Genomic DNA, 22948 nt, shown 5'->3' with positions numbered 1-22948 from the left:
ATTATAATGATGTTTATGGCAAGACAGATGTCAAATACAACAGCGCGTTCTACGACACGTAAATCTACCTACTCGAATAAATCTAGAGATTCATCATTAAAACTTTATCTAAAGTTTTTGTTCACAGCTGATGCAAGAAACCGATTCAATTAGTAGTAGTTGATACCGTCTTCTGTGGAAATTCTCATAGAAAAGTCAACGATCCCTTCATTGGGAAAAAAAATTCTCTCGTGGCAGATGATAGTAAATTACAAATTGGATACTGCAGTATTGAAAGAATATTCTACACACATCGGCATCAAAGATGAAATAAGAAAATATGGTTCTTTGATGTACGACACATAACTCTAGCGATGTATGACAACGTTAAATATCACTACCTCTAATCAGATAATATAGTTGAAGAGAAGGGGATAAAATGTAAGTACAAATAACTAGAGAGAGAGAGAGAGAGAGAGAGAGAGAGAGAGAGAGAGAGAGAGAGAGAGAGAATGAAATGGATATTAGATCAAAGACAATAAGAATGAAAGAAATTAACAAGAAATAAAGAATGAAATCACATAACATGTTAACAATTTTCTAAAAAGAACGAAATAATGTGTATAAGAGTATTTTATGGGGTCCGATAAAGTTATGTTTGAAGTTGTCTGCAAAAAAAAGTAGATAAAAATAGAAGAAATAGAAGAGCAAGTGCTACCTTCTCCTCAGCATCCTGAAAATACAAATATGGTCAAAAAATTCACTTTCATAAAACATTGGTCATGATAAATATAGATAGATAGATAGATAGATAGATAGATAGACACGCACACATACACTCACATCCACACATATGTATGTATATTGTATATATATACATAAACATACATACTGATATATATATATATATATATATATATATATATATACGTTGGGTGGGAGTGTGTTAGTGTGGGGCATTGTTTATTGTATTATTGTACAATCAATTTTATGCGTATGTTCCGCCTCTATAATAATTCCCCTTTGTTAAAAAACGAAGAAATAGTATGTAGTGCAATAAGTCACCGAAAATTGTTCAGCATTATTTTTTTCTTTCTATAAATAAATCCTATAGATCGCAATAAGAAGTGTTAATGCGTTTGAGATATCTTTTTTTTTTTTTTTCGTGTTTTGGTGTTTCTCTTTGTCAACGTTTAAGTCATCACGTGGGTCGTTATACTACTGCGCCATCTTAAATGGCGTTCGTTTAGTTTTGTTGATCCAGTTCTTGGTATGTATGTATTAACATGCTGGACTGCTTATAATGTAATGCAAGGCACCACAACCGATGATGTATTTCAAAACCTTGCGCATACAAATACCGTTAAAAAGTATCAGATTTGTGACTGACGAAATTTCTTAATCTTTCAAAATCATTGAAATTGTGATGGGCTTTGGAAATCTTATTTATCGATTCGCCTTTACTATGTTTCTTTACTAGTTTACTATGGTTTATTATTTGTTTTTATTTTTACTATATATTTCATTACACCTGCCTTGTCATGTTATAAATTATGATTTATTGAATAGAAAGCGTTTTCTAATTTTTCAGCTGAGGATTAAAATCTAGACCAGTTATTGGAAAGTGCAAGTCTAATGTACTTCAAATTGGGATTTCAGGAGTATTAGCAAAATAGTTGTATTTCTCGGACTAAACTTATTAATCCTAGAAAGTATTAGTTCGCTAATGGAATGTAATTGAAAGCCTTTCGGAGTTGTTGTGGAAGAAAATAATTGAATATTTTATACTCGAGTAGAAAGAAATGCGGTGAAATAGCAGTAAAGTCTTCTTATTGTATCAAAGAGTATGTAGATTTTAGGTCTTTAAGGAATTAATAACAATTGCTTGCAATTTTTTATGCCGTCCACGTCATGTTACAGCAGTTCAGCATTGCTAACTTAGACTCTCTTATACTAAAGTAAAGCATTTGATAGTACTTTGCTTCTGAATATAGTTGCATCTATTTAAAGTGACCCGATGACTGTTGCAGTGCAGCGTTTGTGATTAGTTACAAAACACCGCGTGTGTTATGAACACACATCTTTTAAAGGGAAGATATGTTCTTTAATTCCAAAGACAAAAAAAGAACGACAGCAATCAAATGTTCAAGTTGAAATCTGGGAGAACATTTTGGAAGTGATTACATGCATTATTACTTGAAGTCCTGCTGTTATGCGTGCATCCCATGAATTACTTTCTGTCTGACAAGCGTCAATACACATCAGCAAATAATTTATTTAGTGATTCCTATAAACAGGAACCTGCACGCTCATTCGATTCATAAGTCCAGTAAGGTAGCATTGCATGATGAAAGCCATGAAGCCCGTGAAGTATGAACACACATTGTATAAAGGCAGGAGTTGTTCTCCGATGACGAAAAACAACAATCAGACATTCCTCTTCGAATATGCCAGAAGCTATTGAGAACAGAAAGATACGTTACTGTTTGTTTTCTTGATCTTTTGCGTTCACCACGTGAATTATTTATTTGACACCTTTTACACTCTATATTTCCTGCACGTCGTCAACACGACTGAATCGGTCTAACATCACAAGGACCTATACGCCTCACACATCTAGCATATTTCTAGAAACTGGTTTTCCCGATAGTGGATTAGAATATAAACTTCTCCGAATGTCCATGTTCCGAGCTTATCATTTGGGTTCAATAGATTCGAAGAACGCAGGACCTATCAGTAAATTAATTCTATTTTCCCAGTCTTTATTAAGTAGTGTTTATACGAGTTTCAGTTGAATGCAAACAATATTAGTTTACTACTGGCTTTACTCTAATAATCTCTTTGTCAGTATCTATCTCATCTTATAATACAGATATCAATAATCAAGTTACTTAAAAATCAATATTTAATTTTGGCACCGGCAAGACAAAAATTCTAAATATATCTGGATGATTGGGTTCGGTTATTAATCAATACTGATGTTACCAAATTTCTTTGGTTATGATGTTCACGGGCTATCTCTCCAATGAAATCGTGGTTTCTGATAGCCCTTTCAATAATATACTCCTCATAAACAAGCAGCGACGTTTTTAAAAGACCATTCTCGTCAATGTCACAACCATTCTTATTATAATACACCACATACATTCGATATTCACTTCTGAATATGAGATTTATGCGGGTTTTGCTTTTATGTTCCCCGTTCAAATTAATCTGTGATAAACATACTGATTAAATGTAGTTCATGAATCCAAAATATAACTTAATTCAAGTTTGGAGATATTTACGTGGGTCATATAGACATTAATTTCATATAGATTAGTTGTAACCATATATGCGTCTCAATATATTTCAATAAGCTAAAATGGCGAGCTGGCAGAATCGTTAGCACCTCGGGCAAAATGCTTAGCAGCATTTCGTCCGTCTTTACGTTCTGAGTTCAAATACCACTGAGGAGTAGATAAAATAGGTACCATTAGAACACTGGGCTTGATGTAATCGACTTACCTCCTTCTCATAATTGCTGGCCTTGTGCCAACATTTGAAATCAATATATTTCAATAAACCAATTCTCTCTATTAAGTATGAAAGAGATTTATGCAACTTCATGAACACAAGATCTTCAATCACTTCTCGTTTCTAAACGCAATTAAAAAATAAACAAACATCCATTTTTACTGCGCATTTATCAGTGTCTCCTAAATGCATCCAGCTGTATGTATATGACGTATTGCACACGCTTCAGTTTTGCAATGCTCACGAAGCTCGCCTTCGTTTTAGGGTTAAATGCTTCCTTTTGATAATGTTTAGAGAATAATGACAATTGCAAGACTAGATGCAACAGAACCGTTAATGTGCATTCCTTGTATTTATGATTATCGAAGCGCACAGTTTCAATTCCTTCCAGCGTTGTGTTTCGTTTATCATAACTGCTATTAATCTTCCACTCCATGATTCTCTCCCTTCTTTCTTCGATCTCTCTTTATTTCGCCCCTGTCTTCAACTTTCTTACTCTCTAATTTGTTGTTTCTGTCTGACTCCTCATTGCGTTTCATGTTTGGCAATTCTTACTTCGGATGAAGCCATAACTTTCTCTATTAACTTTTCATTTATCGAACACTTTACTATTCTTTAGTATCTGTTAAAGGACATCGTGTCAGCATTTAATCAGAAACCAATAATGTTTCGCTTAATTTAATTTCATCGCAAGTAGACATAAGTTTCTATTCATTACGTCTTATTCACGAGATTTAATCATAATTTTTTCTCTACCTTTGTGTTTCCTTCGTGTTTTCGATCTCGTCCCCACTCTATAATTCTCTAAGAAGCTCTGTTCAACGACTGTAGTAGAACTACCCCAAAACTTCGTTTCCTTGGCGACATCATTCATATGTTCTGCTTTCAAATGATTATAGTATCTCTGCACGTTTTTCACTTCCTATAAACAGCGGAAGCGAGGTAGAACTTAAAACTTATTGCGCATGCACAGCAGTGTACAAGGTCAATCTGTGTCAAGCCGCTTCACTCAGCGTGCTTTAGCTTCGTTACTATCGCAACAGTCAGGATACTTAGCCCTCGTATATATATGTGTGTGTGTGTGTGTGTGTGTGTGTGTGTGTGTGTGTGTGTGTGTGTGTGTGTGTGTGTGTGTGTGTGTGTGTGTATGTGTGTGTGTGTGTGTGTGTAAAAGAGACCACTAAGTGGATTGCTAATGTGCTAGAAGAAGATCACTTAGAAATTCTCAAAGAATTGATATCAATTAATATCAAATTTTTTACCCTATTATGTTAATTATATATTTATATATATATATATATATATATATATATATATATATATATATATATATATATATATATATATATAATGTTTTTTAATTCCTTCAATTCTTTAAAATGTTTCAGCCTCGAAGCTGGGATCATGCTGGGGTACCACCATTGACTGAGTTACTCCATTATTTGAAACCTCCTCTGACATATAGCATTTAGTCAATGAGGGAGTTTGGTGCCGGTGCCCTCATCTGTGTTTCCTGCCGTGAGGTAGGCTCGTCTGGAACCCTTGAGAGGAAGGGTTCCAGTTTTGTTTTAAAGACACTTACATCCACACCATGCAGTCTCTCAGGCATTCTGTGGGTCCTTGAAGCCCAAGATGTTGCAGTATCTGGTCCTGTATTTTGATAACGATGCTGGGATCTTTAACACAATGCAATGGCGCCCCGTTCTGCAGTTTGAATAACTTTCAATGCCAAAGTTTGGTACAAGGCTTTCTAGGATTTTCCAGATGTTTATCACTGCATATCTCTCCCGCCTTCGTTCTTGGGAGAAGCGTTTTAATTTTTTCCTTCTTTCGCAGTAGCTGATACATTGCATTGAGACGGTTTTCTTACTGTAGCTTCGTTGGATTGCATCGAGTTCGGCTGTGAATTTTATATTGCGTGGTGACCATAGTTGGGAGCAGTAATTCAAGCGGCTGAGGACAAGTGTCCTACAAAGGATCATTAATGTCTCATTTTCTCTTGTTTTGAAAGTTCCGAGGATCCATCCAGCTAGCCGTCTGCATTTTATTGCCAAATTAGTGATATGCACTTAAAATGATGCACCATTGCTTATGTCAATGCCCAGGGCACGCACTGATTTTGATTCATGGATTTCAATTCCTCCTGGGCCAGTGTATCCTGTCTGCATGACGTTTAGCTTTCTGTGCCGGCAGCGTAGAGCCTGGAATTTTCCAGCATTAAATTGCATGTTATATATATATATATATATATATATATATATATATATATATATATATATATATATATATATATATATATATATATATATATATATATAGATATGCAGGGCAGGGAATCATCAATTAGTAATAAAATTAATAATTAACAATTTCTGCCGGGTAGCTCAGTAATAATTTGTAGTTTTGAAATCAGTAGTTCTTTGACTGCTATTTCTGAATTCTCAGTATGTTGGAGAAGCAGGTTACTGTCAATCCCTATATATTTATGATTATATATATATATATATATATATATATAAATTAAGCATAAAATTGAGAAATATTGATCAACAACAATTGACTAACATCAATTATTACTTTTTAATTAAAAACAAATAGACTGTATCCCATCGAACAGCTGTTTCTGCTTCCACTGTCATACGGTATTGCCATTGAAAATTCTGAAAATAATATTCATCATATTTCGTTGACATCGAATCTAGAAAAAGAAAGAAGAAGAGCCTCGAGGGGAAGATGAAAGGCTGAATATATTTAAATCATTCCATTTTGCTTTTGTATCGCTTCGGGACGTTGGGTAAATGACTAAACTTAAAATAGTAATTGGTGGGTTAATTTTTCTATGGGGGTAACACGGGAATAACTAATAAAAAAAGTAAAATGAAGATTTTACAATAACGGGATAAGCCAAAAGGTTTAGACAAAGTGGGAGTGAGAGTGCCATAATGTTTTGAAGTAATCATAATAGTTCTTAAAATTATGTTTATAGTACTAATTAATAGTTTATCATAATAGATTGCCTATCAGTTAATTTCAGTTATTTACTTACTGATATGTTGTAAAGTCCAAACACTTATTGCCCGTAATGAGATTGACCAATGTCCAGCGTTTTATATAAGTGGTCAGTTAAATTTAAAAACAAAGGGCAAGCCGTTAAGACCTTTATACGGGTAGGTATAAATAAATGAATAAAAGTATGGAAAAGCAGTATATGTTGTAAGTGGGCTGAAAACCGCTTAGGACATTGTATATAAAAACAACCAAACAAACATGTAAACAAGTATCATGCGAAGAAATGAAGAATGCCAGCAGTATCATTAAAACCTAGAGAGGACAAATTGGGAATTGAGGCGGTTGTGGGGGTGGGGGAAGGAAACACACAAATGCTTTATAAAATAAGGGTGTGAAATGTGCATGCAAAGAAAGGAATAAATTAGTAGAAAATGAAAAGAGAGGGTGGTAAAGGTGAAAACTACGGTTAAGGGGGAGACTACAGTGAAGGGTGGGGTAATGACTAGGGAAGTGAAATACCGTTGGAGAATTAACATCCACGGTACCCAAGCAGTGGGCTGACGAGACAAACAAACAGTAATTGGCTAAACATTTCTTAAATACATTCATCCTGGTGGTCATATGAATAAGTATAAGTAGAAATCCCTAAATTAATTAAGTGATTACAATTTAATTGCTTTGTAATTATTATTATAGTTGCAGATGCAGGCTCATGCTACAGTTTGCTCAATCATACTTAATATATATTATTATTATATTATTATTATTGTTGTCATTATCATTATATCAACCCATGCTTGGGTGCATAACATACGGGAACTTCCACAATTGTACTTCCATGCATGTATGCACCCAAGCATGCGTTGATATTACGACAATGTTAGTAATAATAATATAATAATAATATATATTAAGTATGATTGAGCTAACTGTAGCTTGAGCCTGCATCTGCAGCAATAATAATAATTAGAAAGCAATTAAATTGTAATCACTTAATTAATTTAGGGATTTCTGATTATACTTATTCATATGACCACCAGTATGAATGTATTTAAGAAATGTTTAGCCAATTACTGTTTGTTTGTCTCGTCAGCCCACTGCTTGGGTACCGTGGATGTTAATTCTCCAACTGTATTTCATGTCCCTAGTCATTACTCTCCCCCCCCCCCTCTTCACTGTAGTCTCCCCCTTAACCGTAGTTTTCACCGTTATCACCCTCTCTTTTCCTTTTCTTCTAATTTATTCCTTTCTTTGAGCGGATCAACTAGAACCCTCGGCCGCTTTAATCGACGGACTGCCAGTTTGAACGTGCATGCATTTATTACCAAAGACATCTTCCCTAATCACAAAGACCATAAATAACATTACCTCTAGTTTTTTGCATTTAATCTATCGATCGTAGATTAAACAGGTGAAACAACGTTTCTACACCTGTAGGAAACATGCAAACGGATAGTTTCGCTTTCCAGTAGTTGTCGATGGAGAAGCAAAGGGAGACAGAGGGACAGAGAGAGAGAACCAGATTGAGAAATAGGACATCACCAGTGGTACTGTATACGCATTCTACTCTTTTATGTTATCTTACACAGGAATGATATTAGTATGAACTTTATATAACACGCTCACACACGCATGCACATATGTACATACATACGTACATGTGAATAGTGTGATAGTATCCAATCAAAACGGTTCTTCAACCAACGCCAATGCCGACCTCTTCGAGAAAGCACTAATGTAGCTATGTATATATATTTAGCTTCGAATCCCAAATAAATAAGACTGATATATTCCAATAAAAGAAAAATGAGAATATACTTTCTCTACACGGTTGTAAACGTAGTTAACAAACACATTATTTTAATGTGTATGAGTGTGTATGTGTGTACATTCATACAGATATATGTATGTATATATATATATATATATATATATATATATATATATATGTGTGTGTGTGTGTGTGTGTGTGTGTGTGTGTGTGTGTGTGTGTGTGTGTGTGTGTGCGTGTGTGTGTGTGCGTGTGTGTGTGTGTGAGTGTGTGTGTGTGTATGTGTGTGTATGTATGTATGTATGTATGTATGTACGTATGTATGTATGTATATACATGTATATATATATATATATGTATGTATATATATATATATGCACATATATATATTTATATATACAGACATATTTATATATATATCTGTGTGTGTGTGCGTGTAAATATATGCATGTATATATTATATAAGTATGTATATATGAGAAATCGAGCTACAGGAAAGCAAACACACAGACAGACGAAGAAGTAAGGTAAAAAAAAAAAAACCTTAAAGCAGCAGAAAACGTACAGACATAAATGCTGTTTACAAGCTTTGTTACGTCCCTAAATGGAAATTTCGTGAGAGAATTTTCTTTTTTCTTTTTTATGTATCTTAATGCATTTCCTTCTATTTGAAAATGAAATACACTGATGATACTCTGTCTATTTAGATCTTAGTTTTAACTCTCTCTCTCTCTCTCTCTCTCTCTCTCTCTCTCTCTCTCTCTCTCTCTCTCTCTCTCTCCTTCTCCCCTCCCCCCTCTCTCTCTCACACGTTCTGTTTTTCCTCTTCTATCATATTTATATGCGTGTATATACATCTAAATATATAATATACGTTTATAAGAGTGTGTATACGTGCATGTAGAAATGTATATATATATATATATATATATGTATATATGTGTGGATATGTATAATATACATTATATATATATATATTGGCAATCGTTTTATTGAAGTCGAGGTGAAATGGTCCAGCACTTAGAAATATTCTGCTATAAATGTACAGGGAAAAAGGTTTATGTATAATAAGATGAGGAGGTAGACACTAAATCGGAAGTTTCTTTAATATTATCACAATGAACGTCCATATTCTCTTCGTATTCAGTGAGTTGCGACGGAAGAGTGATCCAGTGTATGTATAGAAGTTTCCTCACATAAACTTCGATTACTTGTACGCAGTACTGCAATAAATAATAGGGAAAAGGTTCGTTAGAATTCTTCTCCAATGACGGACATAATGATAAGAATTGATAATGCCAATATTTAACAAAACCAGCAAAGAACACCGACAACGACATCAACAACAATGATATGGTAAAAAATTGAGAAAGATATAAGCAGAATATATCTAGCCTCCACGAAAGAAGGACATCGTCTGAAACAGGGAAGCAAATATACAGACAGACGAAGGAACGTAAAAAATCCCCTTATTGGATATTATTATTATTATTATTGTTATTCTTTTTAACTCATGTGTTATTGGAACTCCTGGAGTTTTCTTCATCTTCTTCTTCTTCTTCTTCTTCTTATTCTTCTTCTTCTTCTTCTTATTATTATTATTATTATTGTTATTGTTGTTGTTGTTGTTGTTGTTGTTGTTGTTGCTTTTAACTCAGGTATTACTGGAACTCCTGGAGTTTTCTTCTTCTTCTTATTATTATTATTATTATTATCATTATTATTATTATTATTATTATTATTATTATTATTATTATTATTATGATTATTATTATTATTATTATTAATATTATTATTTTATAACTATTCAATATTTGGTCGATTGAGGCAAATTTCTACTGCGTCACCTGCTACACCTCCGGGTTGCTGGTGTGTGTGTGCCGCATTGTGTGGTCTTTTCTGCAGTTGGGAGTGTGCGAACTCTTCCCGTTACTGTATGCGTTAACTTGTTTTCCTTGAGATGTGGTGGATTCTTTTGTTGTGTTACTGCTTATATTGGGTATTGAATGTGTAACGCATTGGTTTGTTCCATATTGTTTCCCAGTATGACTGAATCGAGTTATATAATATAAATAGTTATATAATATAAATAGTTATATAATATAAATAGTTATATAATATAAATAGTCATATAATATAAATAGTTATATAATATAAATAGTCATATAATATAAATAGTCATATAATATAAATAGTTATATAATATAAATAGTCATATAATATAAATAGTTATATAATATAAATAGTTATATAATATAAATAGTTATATAATATAAATAGTTATATAATATAAATAGTTATATAATATAAATAGTTATATAATATAAATAGTTATATAATATAAATAGTTATATAATATAAATAATATAAATAGTTATATAATATAAATAGCTATATAATATAAATAGTTATATAATATAAATAGTTATATAATATAAATAGTTACATAATATAAATAGTTACATAATATAAATAGTTATATAATATAAATAGTTATATAATATAAATAGTTATATAATATAAATAGTTATATAATATAAATAGTTATATAATATAAATAGTAATATAATACAAATAGTTATATAATACAAATAGTTATATAATACAAATAGTTATATAATATAAATAGTTATATAGTATGAATAGTTATATAATATAAATAGTTATATAATATAAATAGTTATATAATATAAACAGTTATATAATATAAATAGTTATATAATATAAATAGTTATATAATATAAATAGTTATATAATATAAATAGTTATATAATATAAATAGTTATATAATTTCATTATAAATAGTTATAAGCCCGATTACGTATCGTGTGTAAGTATCTGGAATATTTATTAAGGTTGCGCCTAAAAATAAGGCTTTGCAGCTATCAATGGTTGTGAAGAAAATCACAAGTTAACGAAAACACAATGTCAAACAAAGCTCGACACAAAATAGAAATATTACTTTCAAGCTTATCTTCTTGGATGAATTAAGATTCTTCTTCTCATAAATCAAGAGATCTAATATAATATATGGATGATTGCTTATAATCATAAAATTATATTTACGATATGGTAGCATAATGTTTTGGGTGTGTTTCATCAGTTGGTTTTGAATTTCTCATTATCTGCAATAAACGTTTCAGTGCAGCATATCACAAGACCAGCATTCTACACAGTCGACGTATATTATACACTAGCCATGACTGCGATATGTAGAAGCACTACGTACAATTTGTTATCTATTTACCGCTTTTCTTATAAATTTTACATCTTTTGAACATGTCGTTCTGCTTTAGAAAAATGTCGACGCCGCCGTTTGAGGTTCTCCTTTAAGTAACCGTTAATCGCAAGAATGTCATACACTTACTATCGAAGATCATTTGTGAATAAATACAGAATATGTTCCTTTTCTAAACATTTCTATATTTTACTATTTTTATTTCACTCATCAAAGTTTCATACACACATTATATTAAAACAGTATCCCAGTGCATAGATTGGCTGATATGCGATCTATAAGTGGAAGCATTGCATACGAGACTTGTAGATGTCTAATGACTTTCATGTTTACAAATACAAAGACTTTGGCAATCCAATCCATTAAAAATAAACCATTTGATGGCAATCCTACAGGATGACTGTAGTTACTTAACCCAGGGAAAGGGTACAAAAGGATGCAAAGATTGAAAATATTCACTTCGTAGCAATTCTTTAAACGAGAAAAAACCTACAAAATCTGCCTTTAGGTAAAATATATTATTGGTTATAGATTTATATATAGACCAATTATCAAAGATCCATCATTTGTTATGTCAACTATGCTTAATCATTAGATAGAATTGGTTATTTATGTTGTGAAAGTAACTGTTTGCCTACCAGGTTTCTGTATCAATGCATTATGTATTGTTTAATTGTATATATTTGTACATTAGGAACAACAGCTGTAGGCATAATCATACTGAAGGAACCAAAGTAGTGACCTCGAAGTGGTCATATCACGAGCGAGAAATCAACGTCAATTGTTTTAAATATTAAGAGCGAAAGAAAGTCCTGTCACATTTCAAGACGAGAGAGAAATAAAAACTGCTTTGATGTATTTTATCAAGATTATATGTATCCCCATTATTGATAATATAATAAGCATCTATTCGACAAATCGTTGACCCCCCCTCAAGTGTAAAATTATGCAGGTTCTGAAGCAAAGAAACACTCAACATCGTTTTACACTTTTTCGCAATAGATACGCCGTTTTCTCTCTAGATGTTGTTGCAATGATTTGCAAAGATGATGGTCAGCAAGGTCAGGGATTCTAGCGAATAAGCAAAACTTCCATGTTTAGTGCCATAACCTTTTCCTCCTGCGACTTGCGAACAGTGTGGTCTTATATAACAGTGTAAGAGAAACACTGACAAATAATGGGTTGTTTCCCTTTGCACAGAGCTTCCGGTTAATGACAATACTTCTTTGCATCAGCTGTATTGTTTCGGTTTAACATTTCACGAAAGACAACACCCTTCAGAACCCATAATACACAAGGAATGGATTCTGTATTTTTATTGGATATTAACCGTTGGTGTTTTCGTTGGATATAATTATAAGATCGCATTAGTCGAGTTAATTGTACCCAGGAAAGATTCGGCAGCAAGTCTACTCTTCCGTGCAAAACACAAGGCAACCCTGATTAAATTGAGAAACTATCAGATGATAGAGGACACACTGACCAAGTTTAGATGTTTTTCCTAATTCGTGAAGATGTTTTATGATCGATAGGTTCGTGTCCACAATTTGCATGGAACAGGTAAATATTGGAAGAACATAATCGTAAAGATCGAAAGGAATTTACGAGAAAAGACTTTCCCAGGCGAAACTTACTAAAACATCGTTGGTATGTCCAAACACTGGAAGCTTCCTTTCTATAGAGGGCACGAATGTTTCTGGCTGCTTCTATTGCTGAAGAACTTTTTTCGCTTTTATACAGCATGAAATTGATATGAATTTAACCAATTGCATATACGGCAATCGCGAAAGTAAAATCTTTAGAAATTAAAAGTGAATGCTTGTCTTACAAGTATTGCAAATGTCATCGCAATGTGGCCATGTCAAAAATGCGACAGTTCTTACTTTGCAAACTAATAAATGCAGAGCGTATAGGAATTTTCCCAGAACTTCTTAAAACTAACTGATCAATACCGAAATACATTTGATTATGGATCTACTCAGACAGGGCTGAGTAATTGCTAAACGTAACCTTCGCCATTATCATCAACCCATGTAACTTCAAGATAAATAAAGAACATATCTGCTGCAACATATGTGGAGAAATAGGATACAAGAGTTGCAACGTAAAATATAGAAGCAACAAAGTGTTCCTATTTCGAAAGAAGACTCAAATTTTCGTTCAATCCCGGCATCAAATTAATTTGTTTTGTCGAAAACTAGACCCAGTTCAAGCAAGATAAATAACCAATCAAGACAGGATAGCGACATCTTAGGATAATGATAATATTACACAAGTGATAGCAAGTACGTCTTTTCAAAAGAAATATGAGACTATATTCCGATGTAACATCAAAACAGATTTTTCCTCAAAAATCCTTCCCAATCCTAAGATGTCAGAATAACAAAATCATGGCGGCATAAGTGAAAGGAAATATTATAAATTTTCATTTACACGCTGATAGGAGTTATCAAATTAGTATTTGCTTTGCTCTGAAAAACACAAAATACACATGCACACAAAGACACACACAGGCACACGCACGCTCGCGCGCGCGCGCACGTACACACACACTCACACACACACAAACTCACACACATACACACGCACTTGTACTGGGTGTTCGGATTAATTTTGATGATTTTTTCAAAGTCACCTATCCGGTGCAGCTTGATTAATTGGTGAACGGTCAACGGCGTTGCCGAGCATAAAATTCTAGTTGTAGCTGAGAACATGTTAGCTGATATAAAGGACAAGAAGCCAACAGAATACTGGAAAAGAGCTATCTATATCATGATGATTCGCGGCCCGTGTCGAAATGCCGACATCATGGCTGCAGCTCAAAGTTCTGTAAACTGTGTAAAAGCTGCAAGGAGTAAAACGGATTGTTGCGACGGAAACTACGAAGCCGTAGCCAACAGTAACACAGCAGGCGCTCTAGCCACCTCTGCTCGATGAAATTCATCCTCATATCTTCAAACAGAACCTTAGCATCAATACAAACGGCTATGTGAAGCTGTTGAGGAGTGTAAAAAAACTCGGACTGGAAGGTGTTGCTATTGAAAGGCCATATGTGTGGCACTATGATTCCGTTTCTTGGCATATCTCCGGAAAGAATAAGAAGTGTTTGTCGGAGAATTTCTATGAGTTCACCAATCTCAGTTGTTGGCCTTTTAATTCTACTGATTGTAATTCAATGGATTGCTACGTGAAAGTGCGGTTGAAAATGACACCAGCCATTCTACCGGCAACACCAAGTCTGAGTTAGTGGCCAAGACGAAGGAGGTGGTCAAAGATCGCCCCAGGGACACAGTGAGGAGTGCAAGCATCAGGTTCCGGAGCTGTCTTGGGTCCGTGATGGAATTTGAGGGCGGCTACTTCGATTAAACTGTTATCTTCCAGCTATAATCAAGTTGACATATCTTTCCTTTCTGAAAACATTCTTATTTTGGGATGTGACACAAGTGTGAATTTCGTATTTTTTCCCAGACCATTACCTGACAACCGGGGTTTGCTCGTTTATGTCCACGTAGCAGTTCTACAAAAGGAGACCAGAGAATAAGTTTAGAAAACAAATGAAAACAGCGGACGATTTTTTTTTTTTTTTGACGAAATAAATCGTTCAAGTTGGTGCCCCAGCATGGCCTCAGTCTGATGACAAACATTTTAAAGATGAAAGATAAAAACATATATTTGTATATTTACATGAACACAGACACATGAGAGATAGACAGACAGACAGACAGATAGATAAGTAAACAGACAGATAGACAGACAGACACACAGACAGATAGATAGATAGATAGATAGATAGATAGATAGATAGATAGATAGATAGATAGATAGATAGATAGAGAGATAGGCAGACAGACAGACAGATAGACAGATAGGTGCAAAGATATATATGTATATATAGAGAGAGAAAGATAGATAGAGAGATAGATAGATAGATAGATAGATAGATAGATAGATAGATAGATAGATAGATAGAAAGAAAGAAAGAAAGAAAGAAAGAAAGAAAGAAAGAAAGAAAGAAAGAGATGGATAGATAGAGAGAGAGAGAGAGATGGATAGATAGATAGATAGATAGATAGAAAGGAAGATAGACATATAGGTAGACAGGTAGATAGATAGAGAGAGAGAGAGGGGGGTGACAGATCTAAGTATACAGTTTGTTTCAAAAAGAGTTATCGTCTGAATAATACTTGAATACCTTTGCACTTCAGACATTTTAGAAATGGATTAAATATAAGTCAATGTTGTCTGTGTTGATCTCGTCTTAAAAGAAAAAGCCTAAAATGTTAGTAACTGATGCAGCAGCTACTGTAACTTATATTTCTATAGTTTTGTGATTTTAACAATTTTTGTGAGAAAATACACACCTGTCGTTGAGACAGAGATATACCATAAGAAATTAAGACAATAATATTTTGGAATTATTCATTTGCTGTATGTTTTTTTTTATTATTATCATTTTTTATTTTCCACACTATTGTTTTACTTTTCTCTCATTTTATTTACAATTGAATTTCATACTTTAAATCTCATTTTTCTAGCCAGCTGTTGTTTGTAGGATACTGGTGATATATATATGTATATATATATATATATATATATATATATATATATATATATATATATATATATATATATATATATATCGTTTTGTAAGAAGCATAGATCCGAAAGAGGAAGCACACTCTAAGATGTAGAGCAGTATATATTAAAAATGGGGAAGGGGTCGGTTTAAGGGATTACCTTAGGTTTCCTGTCCATAAAGGGTTTACCTTTATGGCGTATCGTTAGATCCCAAAATCTTGTTGGCCCATGACCTCTTAAAAATATATATATATTATATGTATATATTACATATATATATGTATGTATATACACACACTGATACATACATACATACACATATATGTGCGTGTGTGTGTGTGTGTGTGTGTGTGTGTGTGTATGTGCGCGCGCGTGTGTGTATATACATACATATATTTTTATATACATATATATATATACATATACATGCCGTCTATCTCTCTTATTATTGACCTTTGCAGTTCTTCCACTTTCATAATGAGTTGCTTCGTATGGGGGGACCACAGTGGGCAGCAGTATTCAAGGTGGGGTGGGGCAAAATTAGAGTAGAAAAGGATGATGGTGTGGGCATTTCTAGATCGGAAAGTTCTCAGAATCCAGGAGCACATCTTGCGGGCCAAATCAACATTCCTATTTACGTGGGAACTCCTGCTTAAATTGTTATCAACAATTACTCCCAGGTCTCTGATGTTGTTGTATGACACTAGGGAGTCACCCGAGGGAAGAGCATATGGTAGTTTCAGAGTATCCTTTTTTCCAAAGTGGATCAAATCAAACTTGTCTTCATTTAGAAGCATATTGTGTTTTTTTTTTCGCCCATTGGACAACAGCAAACAGATCCGATTGATGGCATGTTCGGTCTCCCATACCGTTTATGACTTTGTGGAGTTTGGAATCATCTGCAAAGATTTTCAATGTAGAATGTTTGATGACGTCTACTATATCATTGATGTAGATAATGAAGAGCAGTAGGTCCAATACAGTACCTTGTGGGACACCACTACTGATTTTGGCTGAGCTGGATCGTATTCCTACAAACACAACATGTTGGTTTCTGTTCGTCAGGAAACACTTCATCCACTGCAGCAGCTTTCCACGGACTCCAACGTTGGACAGTTCCTTCGTCAGGACTTTGTGGTCCACTCTGTCAAATGCCTTGCTGAGATCAACGTATATGACGTCAGCGTTTGAGCCTTCTCCTAACGCTTTTAAGATGTCATCAAAATGGTGCAGAAGATGCCACAGGCAGTCCCTGCCATCACGGAAACCATGCTGGTTGGGGGTCAGAAGATTGTTGTCTTTGAGGAAGTGAGTTATTCGCGATTTCACCACTCTCTCAAATACTTTAATGATATGAGAGGTACGTGAAATCGGACGGTAGTTCACTGCAAGAGATTTGTTTCCCTTTTTGAAGACTGGAACGACAGACTGAGAACGAAAATAATCAGGAGTGTAGCCTGCGTCAAGTGAGTTCCCCCACAGCTCTGCTAGAGAGGGTGCAATTTGATGTTGATACATCTTCAGGACTGGCCGGGAACTTATCGGGACCAACTTCCGAGTTGTGTTTGATCTTATTTATTTCTGTTAGGATATCAGGAGCACCAAAAGTTATGTCAGATATGGTTAGATGAGGGTTTATATCACTGATACTAGCCAGATCAACCGCATTAGCATTACTGAAGACAGAACAGTATTGTTTCTGCGGTATCTCGCACATGGATTTTGCATCATCATGCAGGGTGTTGTTCTCAGCAACACTCTACATGATGATGGACCAACCAAAGGGCCAACAGTGGAAACAGCAAATGAAAGAACACTTTCGGATTGAGCTTTATTTTTTCGATGGCCCAATTCTCCTCAGCTGCTCTTTTTTGGAGGTTGTCTTTTTTCGATTCGAGCGATGCAATGGCAGTCGATTGGGTGCGTTGTTGCTGGCAGTATTTAAGTTAGTTGATTTTCTTGCTAATTCTTTTTATTTTTCTGATAATTGCTCTTCTATTTCTAGGGATTCTACACTTAGATTTGTATACTGATCTTAATGGAATATGCTTTGCGCACATATTTGTTACAGTGTCTACAAATGTCTGCCATTATGTGTTTATGTTGGTGGCTGCGGTGCGTGAAAGCCCAGTCAACTTGTGAAAGATCATGACTGATCGCATCCCAGTCTACGTTATGAAGATCTATAGCGTCAAATGGATGACTTGGAGAGATGTCATTGGATTTGATCTTTGGGTGGTAGAATCTCAGATAGCATATGTAAATATATGTATATATATATGTACATATAGGTATATATATATTATATATGTTTATATATGTGTATGTATATATATATATATGTGTGTGTGTGTGTGTGTGTGTGTGTGTGTATGTGTGTGTGTGTGTGTATGTATGCATGTATGTATGTATGTATGTACATATGTATGTATATGTCTATATATACATGTATATACAGACGGGTAGATACAGAGAAATGAAGAGAACTAGAAAGAGAGGAATGAATGAATGGTCTTCCGGTTCTTTGTCGGCTGGATGCATGAAAGAGATATTTTTCTCTCTGCTACCGGGAAATTAAGGGTACTGTCATACTACTCTTATCTTATAGTACATTATGAATATGTTAATTCTACCTCACTCATTTAATATATTTCTTCCGCTTGAGGAATTCTGAAATGTTTCGAATTGGCTCAAAGGGAGTTTGAAGTATCAGTCTCATAGATAGCATCTCTGTGGATGACCTGAACTTGTATGCCAAGAAATGTTGCGAAGCCTGCCCTTCATTCACTTGGTTAGAGAAGACAGAGAGCAATGGGTTATAGTTCCGCCAGGGTAAATGCGCCAACATTATCTAAAAATGGTATATATACATTGTTGTAGTCTGTAAGTATCTCTACCAGCCACGTGACTATCCCGCCGACGTCTGTTGCAGAATACATGTAACTACGAATGTATGAAAAACATATTCTGTTAACATATTACAGAAAAATATATTTCGAAATAGAGCGCGTAATCTGTGGTTGCAATACCTGTATATAAAACTGTATTTCCGCATCCGGTAGCGTGTATGCTTCACTTGCGCTTTCGAAATGAAAGGAAGGAGACGGAAGTTTTGCCTTGGTTAAAAAATGCCATTGAATTGAATGTTAAATCACATCACTACGAATATATCAACTGAGCGCCAAATATCGCATTGCGCTCACGAATGAAGTTTGCATTCATGAGGTAAATAGTTAAATGAGAGTTTAAAAGGAAATACTCGAGAAGTATTCCCTTACTTATGACGAAGGATACGAAACTTGGGAAATTCCACTGTGCTACCATTCATTAGATGAAAGGCGATATGCATATCAAGAGAAATTCATGCATGGTTATGTTGTGAGCCTACTTCAAAGCGACGGAAACGTAGTTAAGCAGAACAGTCTCTAATGATCGGCAATCGGTATATTAGCTCTCACTTTGTATGATGGGCTTTAGCAACCCTAAAACTGGAAATAAACAGAAATACCTAATGCGGGGTAGGGATAAAAATGCAGGTGAGCTTCGGAGGTGAGGCAACCGATAGGGACTCTGTGGGATCAGCATCAAGATATTACTAATATCATAAGCAGCTATTCGAAAATGTTATTAATATATTATTTTCATACGAGATATGATGTCATGACCAAAATATTATACGAAATATTCAAAAGAAAGTAGGCACTTAAAGTTGAAATATACAAAATGATTAGATTGTACTCCCCAATAATATGACAAAAATACTTGAGAAATTATCATATCAAAACAAAAGAAAGAAGTAGGTGGCACTCAGAAAGGAGAGTATGGACAATGTGGCAGAGATTAGATGACTACTAAATAAATGTTAACATGTGAATAAAAAAATGGAAAGCCAATATCTATGGCCAATCATGAGAAATGTGCATATACTCAATTCAAACTATAATTTTATATCTAGGATTACTTGTATCTGTATGTAAAAGTGAAATTCATGTCATTGGCGCTCAGGGCGATATAAGTACTAACATAACACATAGCTTTATATGTGGATGGGCTGAAAGTATATACAAGACCTAAAATAGAACTGCTAAGTAAGAAATTAGAATTAGATGTCATTAATAGATGCCGTGAAATATTGTGAGACGTTTCAGATATTTAACATTTATTAAATCATTTAGTAGATATACACATATTTGAATATGCACAGATATCACATATCACAAGATGTGGATCAATGATATCTATATCTCCACGCGTATATGGATACCCGTGTTTTGTGTGTGTTCGTATGTGTGTGAAAATACCCAATATGTCTACCTTTCCAGAAACATATATATATATATATATATATATATATACATATTGAGAGAGAGAGACCAAAGTGTACGTACACTGCTATATATATATATATATATATATATATATATATATATATATATATATATATATATATATATATATATAGCGGTGTACGTACATTTTGCTCTCTCTCTCTCTATCTCTTTCAATATATATATATATATATATATATATATATATATATATATATATAGATAGATAGATAGATAGATAGATAGATAGATAGATAGATAGACAGATAGATAGATAGATAGATAGATAGATATGCAGGGCAGGCAATCGTCAATTAGTAATAAAATTAATAATTAACAATTTTGCCGGGTAGCTCAGTATGAAAAACCTTTTCGGTAAAAATCATTTATAATCATAAATATATAGGGATTGACAGTAACCTGCTTCTCCAACATACTGAGAATTCAGAAATAGCAGTCAAAGAACTACTGATTTCAAAACTACAAATTATTACTCCAGATTGATAGCGATATTTTTGATACACACAGAACAAAAAACAGTAGAGAAGAGTAAAAAAACCACCTGCCTTTAGTTAATTTAGTACGATCGTTTCACAGTTAAGAGTAAAGAATACTCTATTCTGATCTTCAGCTAAATATTCTAATAAATTTGTTAATGTCTAAATAACTCACGTTAATTTTGACCATGCGACATCAATACCACATGTGTATAAAAAATATCGCTATCAATCTGGAGTAATAATTTGTAGTTTTGAAATCAGTAGTTCTTTGACTGCTATTTCTGAATTCTCAGTATGTTGGAGAAGCAGGTTACTGTCAACCCCTATATATTTATGATTATATATATATATATATATATATATATATATATATATATATATACAAAATATATATACAAAATGGAACAAGAACGCAAAATATCCAGATAGGTGATACAAGACAGGGACAACAAAACATCGAGATAGACGATACAAAGAAAACAAGGGCGGGTCATTCGGAGTTTTCTTTCTTCAGTCGAGTTCCAGATTATCTTTGCAATTTCGGTTGGTTATACTCGATATTGCTCCAATCTGGCCAGCCCCAAGGAAAAACTAAGCTAAGAGTATTAGATTCCTTGGAGGAAAGCAGCGAATGTAAACAAAAACAAGGACAGAAAAAGAGGAGAATGTTACACAAATACAAATAACAGGACATAACAACAGGTGTCTTTCGACTAAGGACGAATTTTTCCAAGGAATCTAATGCTCTTAGCTTATTTTTTCCTTGGGGCTGACCAGATTGGAACAATCTCTAGTATAACCAGCAGAAATGGCAAATATAATCTGGAACTCGGCTGAGGAAAGAAAACTCCGAATGACCCGTCCTTGTTTTCTTTGTATTGTCTATCTGGATGCTTTCGGTTCTTGTCACATTTTGTATGTATATATATACATATATGTGTTTGCATGAGAAAACTTTTATCATCCCTCGTATTAATTAGGTTTCCATTCATTCTCAGTATATTATAGCTTTCTTTTAGACATAATCTGCAAATGTCATCATTTCTGTAATAGGGGGCTGAAGATAGAATTTTCCAGGAAATTGAGAAATTAATAATTTGTTATTTTCAGGTGCCATTTTTTTTCTTTTTTTCTTTTTTGATACCAGTAATCTTTTCTATGGTCCCTAAAGGTGGATTCGTGGTTCGAAATTCGCAATTTAACCCAGTTTTGTGGGCAATCTCTATATATAAAACTCGATGAGTCTTGCGAGATAATTATTGCCTGGTAGACAACGTCTTTCTTTTTACAATTTCTTTCTAATTTACAAGCATTGGGGGTCTCTGAAATTGCAATTTGTGAGTGATGTAGTAGTGTTATATGTATGTTTTGATGAATTATCAGAGTTGTGGCTATTATTAATATTGATATTAATATTGATATTGTTAAATGTAGGATTATAGAGATTTTTAAACATTATTGGAGTTTCCAGCTTCAGTTTTCGTAATTTTGTTTTGATAGAATTGATATAATTTCTTGTTATTAAATGAAGATATTATCCTAAAAAGTATTTGGAGAAACTGAAAATCCATATCTAGTGTGTTTATTATTTTTGCATATTTAGTGTTTTTCAAGTTTTTATTAATAATCCATCTGATGGATCTAATAAAGTTCGATTTTAAGTGTTTTGCAAAGGGAATTATTATCCAAATGGTTTTCTCGTTGTCTGCTTTGGTAAAGAATTGGGTTGTATTCCGAGAGTCAAATCTTTCCATACATGGTGTAGATTTCTTATTATAAGCATTTATTCCTATAAGTTTTTTACTTTATATTTACCCCTACATGTATCTATCTACTCGAAGATCATGATAATTATTATTTTTAATATATTTACATGCATTGAACCTATATAACGTGTATTTTTATTCATTACGATCATATATAGCCATACCCTATCCTTATCACACAATACTCAGCAAGAATAATACTCTTGACATAACTTTTTTTATATATACAAAATATTCCTTTTGTGTAGCATTATCCTAAACAT

At 33.7% G+C, this 22948-nt stretch overlaps 1 protein-coding gene and 1 long non-coding RNA gene across 4 annotated transcripts in view; one reads left to right on the top strand and one right to left on the bottom strand.

The window, feature by feature from the left end:
* LOC128250374 (uncharacterized) overlaps positions 1-22948 on the top strand; it is a 144384-nt gene that overhangs the window by 28365 nt on the left and 93071 nt on the right. The window lies entirely within an intron of this gene.
* The window catches only part of LOC128250371 (uncharacterized), a 53113-nt gene continuing 38581 nt past the window's right edge, over positions 8417-22948 (bottom strand). The window contains exon 3 of the mRNA XM_052975274.2: positions 8417-9498. Within this exon, the coding sequence (XP_052831234.1) occupies positions 9334-9498 (165 nt within the window). The 3' untranslated portion in view covers positions 8417-9333. The remainder of the gene's footprint in view (positions 9499-22948) is intronic.

Source organism: Octopus bimaculoides, chromosome 2 (assembly GCF_046866305.1).
Source record: "Octopus bimaculoides isolate indiv1 chromosome 2, ASM4686630v1, whole genome shotgun sequence".
Lineage (NCBI taxonomy): Eukaryota > Metazoa > Mollusca > Cephalopoda > Octopoda > Octopodidae > Octopus > Octopus bimaculoides.
Note: the sequence above shows the minus strand (reverse complement) of the source record. Positions and strands in the feature narration are given on the sequence as shown.